We start from the raw sequence: 19,788 nt of genomic DNA on the forward strand, positions 1-19,788 counted from the left end.
CGCCACCTACTAGTCACACTTAATCACTTAACTCATAATCACTTTTTGTTTCATAAGCATTTATCACTACCTCAAAATATCTCATTTATTTAACATCTGGTCTCCCACAGAAAAATATTCTCTAGACAGGAAGATTTTTGTATCTTGTTTCACTTCCAGCTTCCAGAATACATGCAGGACTTGGTTCATAAAAGATGCTCAATAAATCTGTATGGAATGAATTACAACTTCTCACAATATTAACAATTGGAATTTCTTTTAAAAAGCCATAAACTGGTAAAATCTTGAGATCTTCTTATCGCTGTTAGAAAAAAAGAACACATTGGCTGATCAACTCTTGATAAATTAAAAATGAAAAACTGACAGCTAAGTAAATACTTTTAAGAGAAATAAACACTACTAATTTTCAAGACTACTTATGTGAACAAGAGCTTCCTATCCCTTACTCCACTGAAACCTACTGAATGGATGTCTGCCTGCCTTACCTACAATCTTTCAGTCATTATTCCAGCAAACCACTCTAAACTAGTAGAGAAGAGTCATTCTGGTGAAAGTGTGATGCTTTTTTTTTTTTTTTTTAAAGGAGTAAGCAGAAACCCTGTGGACAAAGTCATTCTGACATTCTTAGGAAGCTGAACCATTGCCACTTCCCTGACCCTAAAGTGCTTTGGCAATTTCATTTTAACGATGGTATCATTCAGTCTAGCAGTGTGCAGTCAAGCTTCCACAGAATTAAGTTCCTTCTAAAGGGTGATGCGCAGACAGGAGATAGGAAAAGTAGTGGATTTGTCACTGAGGAAGGGAAAAGTTCTTTTAAAATACTGTTCTTTCCTATCTTTCCTAACCACAGCCCTATGGTCTCTGATCCTACTGAGGACAGCTTTCCTTTTTTTGTAAGCAAAAGTAGTCTTCTGTGTCCTCTTTTTACATCACTGACACCAGCCAGGGCTGCCCGGGCTACTTATCAACATGGTGGAAAACAGGTTGATGTGGTAGGAAGTGTACATGGGCCTGGGCTGGGGCAGGTACGGGAACAGGGAGCTAACCAAGTTTCCTGGGCTGTAACTGGTCAGGAAGTTACCTCCTACCAGGTACCATTCCAAAAGCCAACTGGTCCATCCTAAACTGAAAGCGACGCGGGACACAGTGAATGTCGCGCTCGGTTCCCTCCTGGCACTCTCCAACCACACGGCAACACCACAGACGTGACAACATCACCCAGCGGCCGAGATGGTGACAGAGGATGGTGGATGAGTACCTCCAGAGCCTCTCCCTGCACAGCTCGGCAACCCCCACCCCCGGGCCGAGGAGGACAAAGCCGTGGCTGGAGGGGTCCGGGAGCTGGTGGGATGGTGGTGCCGGAAGCAGGGGGCCGGGGAGACAGCGAGGGCCGTACTTACCCCACGCGGGCGGCGGGCGGCCGCGGCCAGCCGGCTCCAAGCGGCGGCAAAGTCAGGCGGCGGGGCGCACTGGCTCCGGCAAACCAGGGCGAAGAGGATCCCCAGCAGGCAGGCGGTCGCGGCGCAGCTCAGGTACAAGACGAGCCGCAGCACAACGGTGCCCGGCCCCGCGCCCCGCACCGCTGCCCAGGAGCCGGGCCCCACGAAGGCGAGGGCCACTGCTGCGGCGGCGAGTGCGGCCACCGCCACCGGCATCTGCCAGCTCCCGACGCCCGGGCCCCGGGGCCCCCGCTGCCCGCCAGCGGAGCCTGGGGCTGGACGGGCGCCGGCGCCTGGGCTGGGGTCGGCGCCTCTGCTGTCGGTGGCATCGAGGTGCATGCTGCTGCCTGGGCCGCTAAGGACAGGCTCATCTCCCGCCGCGCTGTCCCCCGAAGCTGCCTGGGACGGTGGCCTCCGCGCGGTGCCTCCTCCTCGTCCGGCCGCTCCCGCTGCGGCTCGGGAGGCAGGGGGCGCCCGCGCTCATGCCCTCGCCGGCGGCCCTCCGAGGGAACGGCTCCCACAGACGCCACCGAGCCGCTCCCAGCGACCCCTCAGCGCCGCCAGCCGGCGCCCGGCCAAGCTCCCCCAGGTGGCGGCCGTGTTGTGACTAAAGCCCGAGACGCCGGACGCGGGCGGGGCGGAGCGGGGGCGGCCCGAGTGCCTGTGGGGCCGGGGGCGGGGACCGCCGCGAACGCTGAGTGACAGCTAGAAGCTCCGCCCCTCACCGCCCTACCGCCCACTCACGGCGCGGGGCGGGGTCCTGCGGCCCTGCAGGGGTTGGGATAAACAGTCTCCGCCGGCGCGCTCCTTTCCAGCGCTCCCCTAGGTTGCCGTCTATTGATGGAAAATTTTGCTGCAGGTGTCCGAAGTATTTGTAATTCTTTAACTCAGGTGATCCCTCAGTTTTTTCCCCCTCTCGACACCTGCAGGTACGGTTCTTATAGCCCCTAAAATTTCTACCTTGCTTTTATCTGCTGTTTAAACGGACCCATTCTTGACCCTCACTTTTGCCAGTTTCTTGCCCTAACAACTTCCTTTTTCCCATCCTGCGGCCCTAAGGAATCACAAATACTGAAGGGTAAAACGAAGCCTGCAAGTTTCCAGTTAAAGAAAGGCCAAAAAAAAACGTCAGCTTAGTGCCAACGGGTGTACACAGCTGTCATAGTCAGATTGTCTCAAGTTCTGTGTTTTTGTTGCCAACTAGTCAGTACAAAAGCTGTTACCTACGCAAATGAGAGTGGTCCAAGTACTGTTTAGAGTACATATTTGCCTCGTCTGTCATGGTCCCAGCCGATGCTTGCTGAGAAGAAAGGACTGTGCTACATAAATACTAGCAATTACAGTAGCGCTAAGACCAATAAGACTGCAGATGTATTTCTAATGTATACTGTAATAGAAATAAAGGAATTCTAAAGATTATTTTTTTAAGGGTGAGCTCTGTATCGTGGCGCCTGCCTGTAATCCCAGTACTCTGGGAAGCTGAGACAGAAAGATGTCTAAATCAAGTCTAGCCTGCGACTTAGCAACACCATGTCTCAAAATAAAAAAATAAAATATGTCTGGGGATGTCGGTCACTGAAAAGGCCCTGGTTTCAGCCCGTGGGACTAAGGGGGTGGGTGGAGAATCAAGGGTAAATCAAGAATAGAAAGATGAAGGAAGAAAAGAAAAGGTATTACAGAAGAGGAACACATGAGAAATAAAGATAAGGTCATGGCAAACATTTTTTTTTTGTCTTTTTCATTTTTATCGGTACCAGGGATCGAACTCACGACCGCCTGCTTGTAAGGAAGGTGCTTATGCCACTGAGCTAAATCCCCAGCCCCAAGGTCATAGGAAACAATTAAAGACAATGAACAACCTAGGAGCTATCGCCATGTCTCCTTAATGAACAATTTCAGTATTTTAAAACTTCTGTTGTTTTCCAATAAATGTTTATATTCTGCTTTCCAGAGAGCATATAAGAAAAGCATTTAAAAGTATTTTCAGATACCATGACTCTACAGTGTTTTTCTATACGGAATCATCATCTGTATTATTACTGTGTCATTTCAACAAACGAAAACTTCAGCATTCACACAAAGCAAACTAAAATATTATGTGGGTGTTTATTCTTTTAAAACAAAGTATTACCTAGGTTATTATTATTCAAAAGAAAACACACTGGTATCCCCCCCCCCAAATATATATGTATATATTACCGTCTGCCAACATATTCATTCCATGCATTAATAATAAATTTTCCTGGAATGGCACATGGATTTCAAATAGAAATCTTCTATTTGAAGATGAAGAGGTCTAGAAATGATCTGTAACATTTAGTTCTAAAGCAATGGTCTAAAAATACATTGTTTTGTCTACAGAAAAAAATGCACTCACATTTCATTTTTATGAAGTTTTTGTTTAAAATATGAATTGGAATTCATGGGGTACTTCATTGTATCATACCGTGTAAGTAAAAAATAAGACAATACTAAATACCTCATTGCCATACCAAGGTGATAACATTAAAAGAATTAACTGCTATCCTGGTCTCCTCTCCTTTTTCTTTTTATATTTAAGAATAGAAATAGTATAACTGATTTTGAAGAAGGCCATTTGCCTATAAAATGGTTAGTATTCATTCAACTGGGGGTCTTCAAAGTGAACCCCCATAAATCCATATTATTTCAAAGCATAACAGCTTATCATTAACAATAATAATATCAGTACTTTTTAATCACCTACATGCTAGGATCTATATCAGTGGTGGTGAACCTGTGGTACTCCGAGGTGCCACAGCGTGCCATATTATTGAAAGCTCTATAGTGTTCGCCATCACTGGTCTATATTCTAAGGCGCTTTTTTTTGTCTTTTTCATTTTTACCAGTACTATTCTAAGGCTTTATGTACTTTCCAGTTTAAATCCATAGCTAACAATAATAGTAACTGAACACTTACTGTGTATCAGATACTGTTTTTTTGTCTTTTTCATTTTTATCGGTACCAGGGATCGAACTCACAACTGCCTGCTTGCAAGACAGGCGCTTATGCCGCTGAGCTAAATCCCCAGCCCCCATCAGATACTGTTTTAAGCATGCAACAAACTTCATAATAACACTTAATGATGATATTATGTGCATCAACTACAACATATGAGAATACTGAGGAAGTGAATTAACATATGCATCATCTCAAAACTGATGAATATGAGAGCTAGGATTTGGTTGTCACTCCATATGGGAGCTTGTACATTTAACCACTGTACCATAGTACTTGGTACAACTCTGTGACTTGGTTATCTTGTGTTGATAATGAGATGAAATAAAACAGAATTTAAGTCAATTATCGGGTCCTGACCTAGATCCCTGAGCTTCCAAATGAGTGTACAGTGGAGGTTAACTAAAAGAGACAAATTGTATGATTAGGGCTCCAGGAGGGTCATAACTCTTTAGTTGAGCTCAAGACTCCGAGGGCTATGACAAAGCTTTCTCTGGATTAGCCTACTTTTATTAGGACTAAGACAAGAAGTGGAGAAACTGAGGAAAGCACAGGAAATGAGAGGACCTCTGGGTCACTTCAAAGACTTCTCCAAATAGTAGGTTAAGCCAATTTAGGAAAACCATCTCATCTCCAAGATAACATTTATGGTAGGATTGAGACTGCAGGAGTGAGACGCCTGTAGCTGCAGTCTCTACTTAATTAGTGTTGGAGCCAAGGTGTCTTTAGCTGTGGCCTTATCATGCCCTTTGAGGTATCTCCGGCCTCACAGGCCACTATAGGCCTCAGCCAGGACCAGTGATTCATAGAAGTTCACTTACTATGAATCAGCTCCCATTGCGAGGCAAGGGGCTGAGGCCTAGGACAGACTCACAGATAAACATAGAAAGCCAATTAGTAAAATTTAAATCCTACACAGAGCTGCTTGGTATGGTCCCCAATAGTCAATGAGCCTGAGAATCTGTGTTCCATGCTTAACAGTGTTTGATTGTGCAACTATATGAGAATAGCAGCGTGTTAGCTAGGCCCCTGACAAGTGATTATAACTTGGATCAGTGAAGGGAAAACTGGCTTAACATTTATTGAGTATACTATAATTCAGTACCACAATCTTTCCAGTACAGTAGTGCTTTGTTTCCAGGAATAATGCAGAACTGGAGAAATGTACAGAAAACTGCCTCAAAGCACTGACACTTCATACATTTACTTAACAAATAACAATTGGTTCTTCATGTATCACCTGAGGAACCCTGAGAGGAGACCAAGATAAGGGGATAAAAGGGACAAGGGGCCAGGACTGGAAGCTACTGAAGGAGAAAAGTTCTTAAATCAGTTTTCAAATTAGCATGTAGGTGTCCTTCCCTGTATTCAGTATTGAGACCCGACCCACAAATTAAATAGGGATATCTTACTTGTATTCCTTATTGCCAGTGCATTCTGACATGCTGCAACTGAATTCTCTTTAAGGCTACCTTCATTATTCTTTTGTGTAAGATGAAAATGACATCTGCCTTGACTGCTAATTATAAAATTAAGATAAAAAGTTTTAAAAATTGATAATTAAAAATACTTGACATAAAATCCTGGCCTTTGTCTAAGTGTGTGATGCATCTTCCTAAGCCCGTTGGCCCATCTTAAAAGTAGTCACTGCACTGAAGAGAAAAACCAATGTTTGCATTTGATGACTGGAGAAATTTGTGAATAAAGACACTGATATGAGTCAAAAGATCTAGACAGCACTTTAGTGTCTTCTACTAATTTACTGTTAGACCAGAACAAGGTTTAAACTAGTCAAATTCTTTTTCTTATAAACTCTTCTAAATTTTCTTATAAACAATACTTCCATATTATCTTTTGTGTTTTGGGGGAGGAGGTTTACCTGGGACTGAATCCAGGGTTAAGCCAATTTAGGAGAACCATCTCATCTCCAAGATAACATTTATGGTAGGATTGAGACTGCAGGAGTGAGATGCCTGTAGCTACAGTCTCTACTTAATTAGTGTTGGAGCCAAGGTGTCTTTAGCTGTGGCCTTATCATGCCCTTTGAGGTATCTCCAGCCTCACAGGCCACTATAGGCCTCAGCCTATAGTGAAATGAGTTGAAATGAGTTACATCCTCAGCCCACCTAAGTTGCTAAATGACCTTGGCTGGGCTCAAACTTGCTATCTTTTTTGCCTCAACCTCTCATGTATTAATCTTTAAAGAGAAACAATTACAAAGAAAAGCATTGAAAACTAAGTTAGCTGGTCTCAAGATAAAGATTCAACAAGGGCATATCACAAAAAAAGAGATAATTTCAATTTCTCTAAGTGTTAACCTGAAATTCAGGGAAACAACATGTATTATCTACTGTTACACCCAACTCCCCATAATAGCCATCTTATTTATTTATGATTTTGTGAGTCAGAACTGTGGACTGGGGGCAACTAGGTCTAGCCTTCTAGTTCAGAGTCACTAATTGAAGTTGTGGACCTCTGGCACCTACATGGGTTAGAGGCTGCTTAGTCTATTGAACCTCTGTTGAAATGGTTTCTCTTTGCTCCTTCTGTTCTTATCCTCCAAGGGGTTAGCTTTGCCTCTTCAGAGGACAATCACAGAGACACACACTTACAAGTTGTTTTAAACTGTTGCTTTTTTAACATTTGCTAATGTCCCCTTGGCCCAATCATATGGCCTATCCAGGAGTAACTAAAGGAGCAGCCTCATGTGGGTTTTTGTTCTATTACTTTAATGATTTGCCACAATTTGACAGACTATATTAGTCAGTTTCTAGCTGCTCACCCAAATCACATTTAGTAATTCACCACTTCAAAGTAAGTTAAAATTCACGTTTCTTTTCTCTGGTATTGATAATCATTATCTGGTCCCATCTACTTAGGAAACAAAAAGAGCTTGAGTGAAGATAGGGACAAGGAAGAGAACAGAAAACTGTTTTTGCTAGTTGAAAATTTGGTATCCTACTCACATAGGTTAGCTTTATTTTCAAGAAATAAAACAACATAAAAGAAAAAATGCAAACTCAGATTTTGATATCCAATGTTAGCAATTACAAATTATAAAGCAAATAAATTATGACTTGATAGTCAATATGTCCAAAATAAGTACTGACGAATAAACTTTTGATCTACTTTCTAATTTATTTGTCACAAGCAAAGAAAAATATAGTCAGTGATCAGATATGGTCTGAATGTTTATTATCCCTGGCCTAGGACCACTGATCTGCTCAGGTGTACAATGACAGAATAAAACACAAACATAGACAAGAGGTGTGTGTTAGCTACAAGGGTCACTGGGATAATCAAAGCCCAGTGACTAAGACCACGAGGCACAGCTGGACTGAGAGTGCGTGAGTGGGCTGCAAAAGCAGTAGGAGTGAACTACTAACAGGGTCAAGGTTCAAGAACTGAGAAACAGTGAAGACTGAGCTAGAAGAAATTTGGATAATCAAGTCCTTAGCTTCTATGTTATTTTGCTTTGAGGCATCAGAATTTAACAGACTATTTGCTGGTCTCAATTCTGGCAGTTGGCTTAAAGATTAATCTGCCTATAAGCCAGCCATGGGTCTCATTACAAGTCATATAAGCCTAGGACAGACTCTTATTCTTGAGCTAGTTTATTAATATCAGTTATTGCCTATTCTACACTGCATGATGCTGGTCCTCCGCAGTTTAATGGCTGTCCAAAATTCTTATGTTGAAACATACGTTATCACCAGTGTGTTATGAGGTGACACTACTTGGAGGTGATTAGGTCATGAGGGCACTGCATAACCGAATGGGATCAATGCCCATGGAAGAGGCGAGGGAGCTGCGTTGCCTCCTGCACCTTGTGAGGACACACGAATAAAGGAACCGTCTTTGAGCCAAGAACCAGGCTGTCACTACACACCCTATCTGCTCACACTTTGATTTTGGGCTTCCCTGCCTCCAGAACTATGCGAATAAATATCTATTACTCATAAGTTCCTAGGCCAATGGAATTTTGTTATAGCAGCCTGAAAAGACTAAGACACCAGGGACGAGACAAATTCATCACACCAATAAAAGTCAAAATCATTTTAAGATATAAACCTCAAAATTATTTTTTATTATAAAATATACATAACATTTGCCATTTTAAACATTTTTTATATTTATGGTCTAGCAACATTAAGTACATTCATTTTCTTATACAACAATCACCACTACCTATCTCCAGAAATTTTTCTACCAATCCATACTGAACCTCTGTACCCACCAAACAACTCCACATTCTTTCCTCCCTTCAAACTCTGGGAACCATCATTCTGCTTTATTTCTGTGAACCTATTCTAGATAATCTCATACATATGGACACGTACAATATTTGTGCCTTTGTGTTCAGCTTACTTCACTTAATCTAATGTCTTTTAAGATTTCATCCATATTTTAGTATATATCAAATTTCATTCCTAAGTTTCAATTAAATTCAATTTTGTGTGTGCATGCATTTTATCCATCTGTTGATGGGAGACTTAGGTTGTTTCTATCTTTCAGCAATTGTGAATAATGCTGTTATGGATAAGGGTACACAGATGTGTTTGAGATGCTGTTTTCAGTTGTTTTGAGCGTATCCCACAGTAGAACTGTTCGGTTATGTAATTCTCAATAATGCTCTGTTTTCAAGGAAATGTCACATACTTTTTCACAGTATTTTACATTCCCACAATGAGTGCACAAGAAGGGTTCCAGTTGTTGCCTGTTCTGGCCAATCTGTGGTGTTTTGTTTTTTGGTTTTTTTTGGTACTGAGTGTTGATCTCGAAACCTTGCACTTATCAAGCAAGCACGTGAACTGCTGAGCTAAATCCCTGCCCAACTGTTGTACTTTCTGTTACTTAATTTTTGCAGGGAGGATCTTTCTGATAGCCATCTTGATGGGGGTGAAATGACACCACGTTTGATATTGATTTTAGTGATGCTGTGTATCTTTTTTTGTGCTGTTAGTCATTTGTGTATCTTCTTTGTTTTTTTTTTTTTTTTTGGATAGTCTCTTACTACCTACTTCAGGCTGCCATTGACTCATTATGTAACCCAGGCTGGCCTTGAACTCCTGACAATCCTCCTGCCTCAGCCTCCTCAGTGGCTAGGATTACAGGCATGTTGCACCACACCTGGCTTGTATGTCTTCTTTGGAGGAGTTTCTACTCAGGTCCTTTGAGTAGCAAATGTTTGACCACAAGGTTCCTATCCCTGGGAATTAAATGAAACCCACATGGTTTCATCAAGAACTGAGTGAAATCCTTTTAACAACAAAAAGAACAGATAAGTGATTTCATGTATTGTACTTGTTGGTAGTTAGGTCCAAGAAATACAAAAAGACAATTCTTTAGTGGGATTCCCTAATATATGGTTAAATCTGTACTTTCTTTACATTTTCATGAGTACCTACTATATGAGTGTCCCATTTTTGTATATTAGTCTATTTTCACCATTACAAATGACCTTAGAAGTTTAAGACAGCACAAATTTATTGGATTGTGATTCTAAGAGGTCAGAAATCTAAAACCAAGGCATCTGCAAGCCTGTGTTCCTTCTTCAAGGGAAAATTCCCGCTTCAGCCTCCTGAGGCTGCTTGCATTCTTTGAATCACTGTCTCTTCTTACCTGCTTTAGTGTCAGAGCGCCTCCTACTGATTGAACTTCTTCCCTATCTCCTTATAAGGGCTTTCGTGATTATATTGTGCTCACTGGATAATTTAGATTTAACTTTCCCATTTCTATCCTAATCACATCTGAAAAATTCGTTTGACAAGGTAACATATGTGTGTGTTTCAAGATTAGAAGGTGGATATTTTTGGCGTAACATTATTCTATACCTCCTATAGTGTGCCTGAATGCAACATGAAATTAAGGCCTTCGATATATTCAGCACAGATCATTTTCCTCTTAGATTATTTTAACTACATCTCCTTTACCAGTAGAAAGACTTTCTAATGTGCTAGCAGCCCTTGGTCCACAGGAGATCATGATCACAAACAATTTCAAATGAACTTTGCTGATGTGAATCACCATACAATAGCCCTACGTTTTCATTACTGTGGCTTTAATAACGAATTTCAAAGACAACTAGAACAAATAATCCACGAAAACTAAAACTACTCTTCTCACAGGATAATAGGAAGAAGCAGAAATACTTTGACCATGTCCTGGGCAACAGCTCCCTTAACCTTTTCCTCCTTCTGTCATCACTCTGGGGTGGAGCCCACTGTCGGGTACCTCTCAAAGCCGCGCTCTGAGATGCAGCCGAGGGTCGCTCATCACCCACTTCCGGCTAACCCTTTCAACTGGCTACGCTTCCGGAAGGCTACGCCTGGGATTCATGCACATGCGCACTCTGCAGGGAGACCTGTGCGGGCCCGCGAGAGCGCGCAGCTGTCTGCGTGCGTGCGTGCGTGCGTGCGCCCGGGCCCGCGAACGCCCCGGTTCCCAGGTGAGCGTGGCGCGAACTCTGCCCTCTAGGTGTCTGTGGGCGGCGAGCCCGCCGTAACCTACCACCCGTTCGGGATCCGTTTGCGGTCTCCGAACCCGCGCAACGGCTAGCATTTGGGGTGGGTATCGCGAAGCCTGCGTGGGAGGTCGGGAGGCGTACCGGGCCGGTCCCCGCCCTCCGTCCGCGGCCTTTAGGTCGGCCCACACTCCTGGTCGCGGCCGCGGGTGTAACCATGACAAAGCCGTCCGGGTGGGAATGGCGGACCTTTCCCCGGACGTGTTGGAGGTGGCGCGGGCCGGGGTCGCCTCCGAAGTGAGTTGTCGCCTTCGGAGCTTAGGTTCTGATTGCTGTGCTTACCTCCGCGGACTTGAACGCGTATCCTGAGAGCTTAGGCGGCTCTGCTTCCTCTCAAGGTCGGAGCGGGTCGTGGACGGAGCTTCAAATTCATTGATAACAGATTTTTATATTGGGCCAAGATTTTTGTTACCCAACCTGAGTATCTTTTTGGGATACTGTTATATATTATCGAAATATAGTGCCACAGAAACAAAACGACAGTTTGAAAAAAAAAGTTTTGTTGTACTTTTTTGTGATATCTTGTGAAAGCTCTAGTATTTCCATTGCTGGCATCTCCTGAGTACACAAATGGTGTCAAAGAGACACTCAAAAACCTTGGCAAAAATTCACCTTGATGGAGCACCAGAGGGTTATGATCCAATGAATTGTCATTTAATTTTACCCCTTCCCATTGTATTGTAAAGAGAATCTTGTGAAGCTACATTGTTCTTATTGTGTACTGTAAATTTAATTAATTTTGAAGTGTTACTAGCGAATTTAGTGAATGGAATTATTGGGTACATTTTCCTGTGCACTAAATCACTTGAAAATCCTAACAATAGCCTTATTTGTCAGACACTGTGGATCTAAATGTAAACCTGACGTTTTCCAGACAGTAGGCAGTGCACTTTTATTGAACTGTGACCACTCGGAAGCAGATGGCTTACAAGAGTATCTGCTGTATATCTGAAGGGAGTGAGGGAAAAGGCAGGGAAACTGTCAGAAAGCTAAACTGAAAATAAGGTGATTTTCCTGCCCACATAAGTAACAGCCCAGAACTAGGGTTCGATCTCACCTTTCCTAACTCCAGACCTTGTGGGATAAACATTCTTTAAATGACTTAATAACTTGTCAGGTCCTCCTCTAGGCCCTGGGGTACAAAGGATTAGCACCCGGGGTAGTAAAGAATCCCCTTCACCACCACCATTTCACTGTGGTAAGGGGAGAATTTTTTTTTTTTTAAAGAGAAAAAAGAAAAAAAAAAAGCAGAAGAGACTAACAACAACAAACCCCAAACAATAACAATATAGGCTTTCAAAACAAGGTAGGAATTTAACAATGGTTGTTATATTGCCTATTGTTAACTTCAGAAGGGTTGCTTAAATTACCAGATATAGACATGCAGTTATCTAAGGAGTATTAATTGTTCTTTTCCAAGAATAGAATTAGTAGTATAGTCATCTTAGCTTTCTTACGTATATTTATACAACTTTGTCTTTTTCCTTTTCCCTTCCTTCTTTCCTCCTTTCCCCTCTCCCAGTTACTTTTGCCCTTTGAGCAATTTCTTACTTTTACGCAATATTATAGATTTCGGATCTTATTTGCTCTTTCAGTTTCTTATACTAGGGAGACAATATGGTATTTACACATGCGAGTTTGATTTATTTCATCTGTGAATATGGTCTTAAATTGTGTCTATTTACCTGTAAAAGCCTCGATGTCATCTTTTTATAGCTGAGTAGTACTTCACTGTATAAAAAAACCACCTTTTTTATCCATTCCTCAGTTGATGGGCACTTAGGTTGTTTCCAAGATCTGGCTATTACAAATTGTGCTGCTATAAACATGGATGCACATATATCACAGTGGTATGATGTTTTCAATTCTTATGTACTGGGTCAAATGGGACCTCTAATCCTAGCTTTTTGAGGAACTTCCACACTGATTTCTAAGTGGTTGCACCAGCCTACACTCCACCCAGCAATGGAGAAGGGTTCCTTTTTCTCCACAGCCCCACTAGCATTTGTTACTGATTTCTTGATTTTGGCCATTCTTTGTGAAGTGAGATGGAATTTGCATTTCTCTAATGACCAATGATTCTGAACATTTTTAAATATATTTATTTTCCCAGTGGAGAAGTGTATATTCATCTCAGATGCCCATTTTTGGATTGGGTCTTTGAATTTTGGGGACTTGTTTTTTTTTTTAATTCTTTATGTGTTAAAGATAGAAGTTCTTTTCCTGAGAGACAGTTGGCTAAGACCCAATTTGTGAGTTTTCTTTTCACTCTGTTGGAGATTTCTTTTGACATGCATAAACTTTAATAAGACAAGGTCCCAGTTGTTGATTCTGGGAAGTATTTCCTGTGAAAAATGGATTAAAGATCTGAATATTAAAACAGAAACACTAAATCTGCTGGAAGGTAAAGTAGGTAGAAATCTTGAAGGTATAGGCAGAGTGTTCATGAACAAAAATAGTACTGGGTATTGATCCAAGGGGTCTTTATACTTACCTACATCTCTAGATAATTTTTTGAGACCTGATTGCTCTACGTTGCCCAGTCTGAGGTTAAACCTGCTGTCCTCTTGCTTCAGCCTCCTTGAGTGCCAGAGTTACAAGAGTGCTACGTTACCAGCCTGATTTTTTTTTTTTTTTTTTAAAGAAGTTTTGCTATTTTGCCAAAGGTCTGGAACTCCAGGGCTCCTGATCCTCCCATCTCAGCTTCCCAAGCACTGTAGAGCTGGTGGCTCCTCTAACCAGTCTAGTGAAGAGAGAGGTGTAGTAGAGGGGGAAGAAAACCTCTTCCTCTGGATCCTCCTAGGTCCTGCAACTGGGCTCCTAGAAATTAAATTGGCAAGACATAGAGGGAATAGGGGAAAAGGCTGCCACATTTTATGACATGGGGCCTTCCTGGAAAAGAAGTATTAATACCCAAGGTAGAATCATTTTAAACACAGAGTAGTACGTGTGAAAACAAAACAAGCAAAGAAAAAAGGGTTTTAGGCCTGTAGAGGATACAAAAAAGGGAACTAATGGAAAGTAAGAGCTGTCTCAGGAAGGATTGTGCTAAGTTATCGCAGTGCCAGCTTTCTTTTCCAAGGCCAGAAACCTTCTCTGAGAAAGAGAAATTATGACAGTTTTCATTTTTTCTGAGAAAGTAAGCTGTGGGAGGCCTTTGATTTGTTGGTATTCAGTTGCCCTCAGCTTTAAAAGATCCTAATGCTGAAATAGCATAATTTGGGGTAGCATGTTGTGATCCCCTTCAAAAGCAAGGAAGGAAACTGTTAGCTATGAAAAACGAGGGTTTCCTATGGCTTCTGGACAGATCTTGAGGTTTAGACCTAGTTGGGGGTTGAAACAGATCCTGTTCTCTAGGAAAGTGGGAATTATTTTTGCAAGTGGTCATCTTACCTTTGCTTCAGCAGGTCTAGGGACTGAAGGCTCATCTTCTTGGAAAGTAGCCCGTTTGTTTTTGAGCAACTCTTAAGTTAAACTTAGAACAGTTGTTTTGTGCATCCTATCTGTTGATACAGATTCTACCTTGGAACTACAGGTAGCAAATTTTAAATCTTTTTTAATGTCTTGGTCCTGAAATGAAAGTATGCAAACATTCCTTTTCCCTTAGTCATTACTTTTATTTGTTGCTACAGGTCTCTTGTTCTGTAAACCATTAATCATGACTTAGATTCTACACTCTTTACCTAGAATTAAATGCTTCTTAAAAAATTGACTACACAAAATATAATGAACTTGTCTAATACTATATAATCCTATCCCAGTATAATATATGACTATTTTGGTTTCTGTGTTATAGTTTGCCACTTGCTGGATCCAGCTTTTTTTCCACTGATCTTTCTTTTTCTTTCTTTTTTTTTTTTTTGTACCGAGGATTAAACTCATGACCTTGTGCTTGCAAGGCAAGCACTTATACCACTGAGCTTAAATCTCCAGCCCTGATCTCTCTTTTTAAGCTGAGATCTTCACTATAATTTACCTCTTCACCTTCCTGTAGCTTATATTCTGTTAAGGTTGAGCATTCCTTAATCCAAAATGTTTCAATTTCAAACTAACAGTTTAAAGCAGTTAAATCACTTTTATTTATTTGTTAAGCCTTGATTTCTTCATTCTTAAGGTAAGGGATGTGTTAGGAACTTACCAATTCTGTAGGTATTCCTTAATTTAGTGATCCTGACACCTAAAATTTGTCATTGGGAGAGATGTAAAATCCTTTCAGAGTTGACTCTTGGGGAACTGTGAGAGTAGGGATTAGGAAGAGCATGAATTCCAACATTTCAAGTTGCTAGAAATTGCTAATAAGAGTAATTTGCTTACACACACACACACACACACACACGCACACGCACACGCACACGCATATATATATGCTGGAAATTTTCAAAGTTAACCACTTTCAGAATTGTCAGATCCTTGCCAGAAATATCTTCAGAATTCTACTACCTTCTTTGAAAAGGGAGTTTGGTCACAGTTTGAAATAGTGTGATCCACTAGTTAATTCAGAGTTTAAGGCTAGAGCTACCAGTTTATTTAGTTTATTCTGCTAAGGTTTATTCCAGTTTACTTTGATAGAGGAAAACTTCTGCATGATAAATATATTCAGCAAGATGAATGGGAAACACTAGAATGTGTATTTAATTTTAACTATACAAATCATCCGTTTAACAACAGATTTTGCTCATCAGGTCCTGTTGTCCTTAGAAAAAATCCCTGTGATGGAAAGGTCTTATCTTGCCCACTTTTTCCATTAAAGAAATCATAGATAAAATAGAATGAAAGCAAAAAAGAAAACCTTAGTTTTTAATCTTATGGAAGCGGAATAGTACAGTAATAAATAATATAATCTAAATATCCTTGCTTTAGAATCCTGAATGTGGTCGTTACTGTGTAATTTTGTACAAGTTGTTATTCTTCAGTTTCTTACTGGTAAATTGGTATGATAAAATGTCTTAAGGTTGTACAAGGAGCATTGCTAGCATGTAGTAAATACATTTAATTGTTAGTGATAGAATAATAGCAGTAATACAAAGGAAGTTTGCTTATGCTAGTAAGTTTTATTTGCTTCCAATTTAAATAATTTGAGGAGTGGGACTGGAATAATCTGGATGATTGACTCATTGATTTTTTTTAGTTCATTTTTTAGAAGGTTAAAAATACTAGGAAAGAACTGGGAATTTAGCTCAGTGGCATAAGTGCCTGCCTGGCAAGCACAAGGTTGTGAGTTTGATCCCCCCCCCCCAAATACTAGGGAAATATAAGCTTTTCTATCAATGTATGGCCCAGTAAAATCAAGTGTAAATACTCATTGAAATAGTCACTGATATTTATCTGAAGATATACTAAATCTGAGCAAACCCTTAATAAAAATTTATAACTATCATGACTTTAAAATTGTTCTTTCTGCTTAAGAACTCATCTTTACCCTATAGTCATCTTTTTTTTTAATAATTTTATAATTTTGTTTTCAGTTTCTTCAGATTTTAAGAAAACATCCCCTTCTGTATTTGCACTTGAAATTACAGTGCTTCAAAAAAAAAAATTACAGTGCTTCCTAAATTATTTCCTGATCTAGTCCAATGTTACCTCAACGCATTAACAAAGCAGAGTTGTCCTACACAATGTAATAGCGGCCAAGACACTTGAAACTGCTGAAACTGTCTTTAGTATCACTCAAAGTTTAAACGTTCATTCCATTTTCTTGCCTATATTGTAGTATAGTGCCATTTGGTTACAGTTTCCTGTCTTTAGACCAGTGACATTTCAAACCTGGAAGCTTCAAAAAAGGTTTTACAGTAAGACCTAGTACAGTATACATACTGTATTTAGTGAAACGTTACCTCCTCATAAATAATACATTTGATTATTTCCCTGTATTCTTTAAAGATTTAAATTCATTTTACATTGGATTGTGATCCGCAGTTTATTCTGGGTTATCTGTTGAAACCATTTTTTTTTGAAATTTGAAGAAACAGATAAAAGCTTTTAACTGCAAGGATGTCTTAACCATGTCAGAGTGAGGAAGGAATAAACAATAACCATGACTCCATTATTTCAGAACTTTACGTTTTATTTTTAAAGGTAAATTATCTTACCAATAAAGATAACCTTTGGGGGTGTTTAATGGTATGTTGGGGGTGTTATGAAAAGTGTCCAGTCAGAGGCTGTTTAGATTTGCTTTGTTTTTCTTTATGAACTTGAGTGAACAGAAATTGGTAATGATCATAGTCTTTAGGTTCGTGATGACCCATGATTAAAGGTCCCTGTTTCAGTCTATTTTCCCCCAACTTATCCTTTTCCCTTATCATAAAGTTAGATTCTTAGCTTTTTCAGGTCTGTCTTTCTAATCTATGCTTTGTAATTTTTTATGTCTATGCTCAGGAAGAATGCGTAGCATTGCTTTGTGTATGTTTTAAGTTTTATACAATTAAAATATGTTGTTGCTCATTTAATTCTACTTAGTCAACATTATTTCTGTAGCTCTCAGCTTACCATTTTTTCTGATACTGCATATGCTTATACAATATTTTATTTATCCATGTCCTTTTAGTAGACACTGAGATTGTTTCAAATGCATGACTATTACACAGTTGTAATATTTCCATTTAAATCTAATTTTATGTTAAAATTTTGAAACTCATTTGTACTTTAGTCTTCACTTAGTTTATAAAATATATTAAATTTCACTGAACATTGTATATACCATCACAACCTCCTTTTTTTGGCTTTGCTATGGAGTTCAGGCTGGCCTTGAGCTCACGTTGTAGCCCAGGCTGGTCTTAAACTCACAAAAATCCTCTTGCTTCTCAGCCTCCTGAATGCTGGGATTATAGGCATGTGCCACCACACCTGGCTTTGTATTTTAATTTTCTTAAATACTTCAAACACCTAAAAAGGAGCATGTATAGATCTAACACAGAAAATATTCCTGTGTACCAAGATATGTTTATAAACCAAGTAAATCTAAACTTACCAATTTAGCCAACCAGATTCTCAAGCATTTAAAAGATTACAGTTAAATTTACATAATATAGAGCTGGGGATGTAGCTCAACAATAGAGTACTTGCCTTGTTTACTTGAAGCCCTGGGTTTGATTGGAACCGTGTAAAATAATTACAAATGTACAAGGCTAATACATGTAAATTTCTAGTCTTCAGATCTTTAAAGGCAGACAAAATTTATCTAATGATGATGAAATGTATTACTACATATGCTTAACATATGTAACACATATGTTAACATATCACATAGTAATAGAAATTTGCTTTATTTGTAAATCATAGCTATACTTGTTTTTATGTCTTCCCTTAGGTTGGAGAGTCACTTAAACAACTAAAGGCTGCAAAATATGCTGGCTGTTAGGGTATGCATTACATAATCTTTTATTGCCTGATTTAATATGATGGAGTTAGTCATAAATTGAATAGAGAGAGCACAGAATTGCATTGTTGGCTACAAATAATTGTAAACATTTATATATATATTTATATATATATACTTTTTCTTTAACATACTAGATATTACTTGTGCCTCTTATGTGTCATTGTGGACTCATGGCTTTCCACAGAATTACTATTTTAATTTTATATATATTTTCTCTTTATTATTGCTCAGTGCTAAATTGTTCAGTGCTTGAACTTGATTCTCCTAACTCCACCTCCAGACTGTACTGAATAATAAATTCACGAACTATTCAATTTTGTTAGCTGTATCTTGTTGAGTACTAGGTTTTACTTGATAGCAAGTGTGATAAACATTTGCAAGTTTTATTGTAATTGTAGTATATGTCACACTGAAGTCATACATCACATGTCATACAGTAATGTATAGGTTATAGAAGGCTAGCAGCCCACAGATGATTACAGCCCCGGGTAAGATTACAGACCAGGTTGAAGTGCCAGGGTCTACACAGGACTTGTTGAGAGGACAGAGTTGGTTCAGAGCCCAAGTCTAAACAGCAGACAGTTTGACTGGGCTGTATCAAGCATGGAGATGGAGTAGAGTTGAGGCCTGGCAGCAGAAAGCCAGAGTCCGCACCTGCCAACTTTGTGATTCAACTGGCAGGTAGTCTGATGAGATGATGTGTTATCCTTGTACCCATATTGTTGGGTACCCTTTCTTTGGGTCCAAGTGAGGGAGTTGCACTAGTTGTTGGCCTGGTAGATATAAAAAGCTCACAGGCCTGCTTTTCTGGGATGTGGCCTTGATACGTCATGTAGTATCCATGTCTCTGACTTGTTGAGTTTACAGGTAATTTTTATTACGATTATTAATTTATTTCTTGGTTTGCCACTTAATATGTTGTATGGTTGGGAGGTGGTGTTGAGTAAGTTTGGTGAATCCAGTACCTGGGGGTTATCTGTTTGCACAGATGAGTTACCAAGTCAATCAGCCCCAGCATTTACACCCAAAAATGGAGCTGGTGATTAAATAATTAGAAATTTGACTCCAAGCTACTTTGTGTGTGTACCTTAGGTTTATTACTCAATAAAAAGGGCCAGGATGATGTCTTTCTACTGCTTCTGCTGCTGCTTCTCTTTTTCCCAGTACTCAAAATTGATTCTACCACTGAGCCACATCCCCAACCCTTTTTGCTTTTTCATTTTGAGATCCTGTCTCACTAGATTGCCCAGATTGAGCTCAAACCTGTGATCTCCTGTTTCAGTTTTCTGAGTAGCCAATGTTATAGGAATGTACCACTGTTGCTTGGCAGAGGCTTTACAGTTAATAGGGATAATGTTTTATTTTCTGTTTCCTTGATAACTGTAGTGAAGGAACAGAATAGGGCAAAGACAACAAGTGCTTAAATATGGAAATCTGTCAATCTTTATTGTACTACTTGGATTAGAGTAAT

At 40.1% G+C, this 19,788-nt stretch overlaps 2 protein-coding genes across 6 annotated transcripts in view; one reads left to right on the forward strand and one right to left on the reverse strand.

The window, feature by feature from the left end:
- The window catches only part of Snx25 (sorting nexin 25), a 122,029-nt gene extending 119,923 nt beyond the window's left edge, over nucleotides 1-2,106 (reverse strand). The window contains exon 1 of the mRNA XM_063234662.1: nucleotides 1,401-2,106. Within this exon, the coding sequence (XP_063090732.1) occupies nucleotides 1,401-1,778 (378 nt within the window). The 5' untranslated portion in view covers nucleotides 1,779-2,106. The remainder of the gene's footprint in view (nucleotides 1-1,400) is intronic.
- An 8,625-nt stretch (nucleotides 2,107-10,731) lies between these two features.
- Nucleotides 10,732-19,788, forward strand: part of Cfap97 (cilia and flagella associated protein 97) — a 42,167-nt gene continuing 33,110 nt past the window's right edge. Inside the window, exons 1-2 of one of the 5 annotated variants that reach the window (XM_013151660.3) lie at nucleotides 10,789-10,864; nucleotides 18,246-18,297. The gene's annotated coding sequence lies outside the window, so the exon portion shown is untranslated. Of the gene's footprint in view, nucleotides 10,983-11,147; nucleotides 11,278-18,245; nucleotides 18,298-19,788 lie in introns of those variants that run through there. The other 4 variants (XM_063234669.1, XM_003469192.5, XM_005003382.3 and 1 more) reach the window with 4 other exon arrangements.

This window comes from Cavia porcellus, unplaced genomic scaffold (assembly GCF_034190915.1).
Source record: "Cavia porcellus strain 051 isolate PalLab524CR breed Dunkin Hartley unplaced genomic scaffold, mCavPor4.1 scaffold_24, whole genome shotgun sequence".
Classification (NCBI taxonomy): Eukaryota; Metazoa; Chordata; class Mammalia; order Rodentia; family Caviidae; genus Cavia; species Cavia porcellus.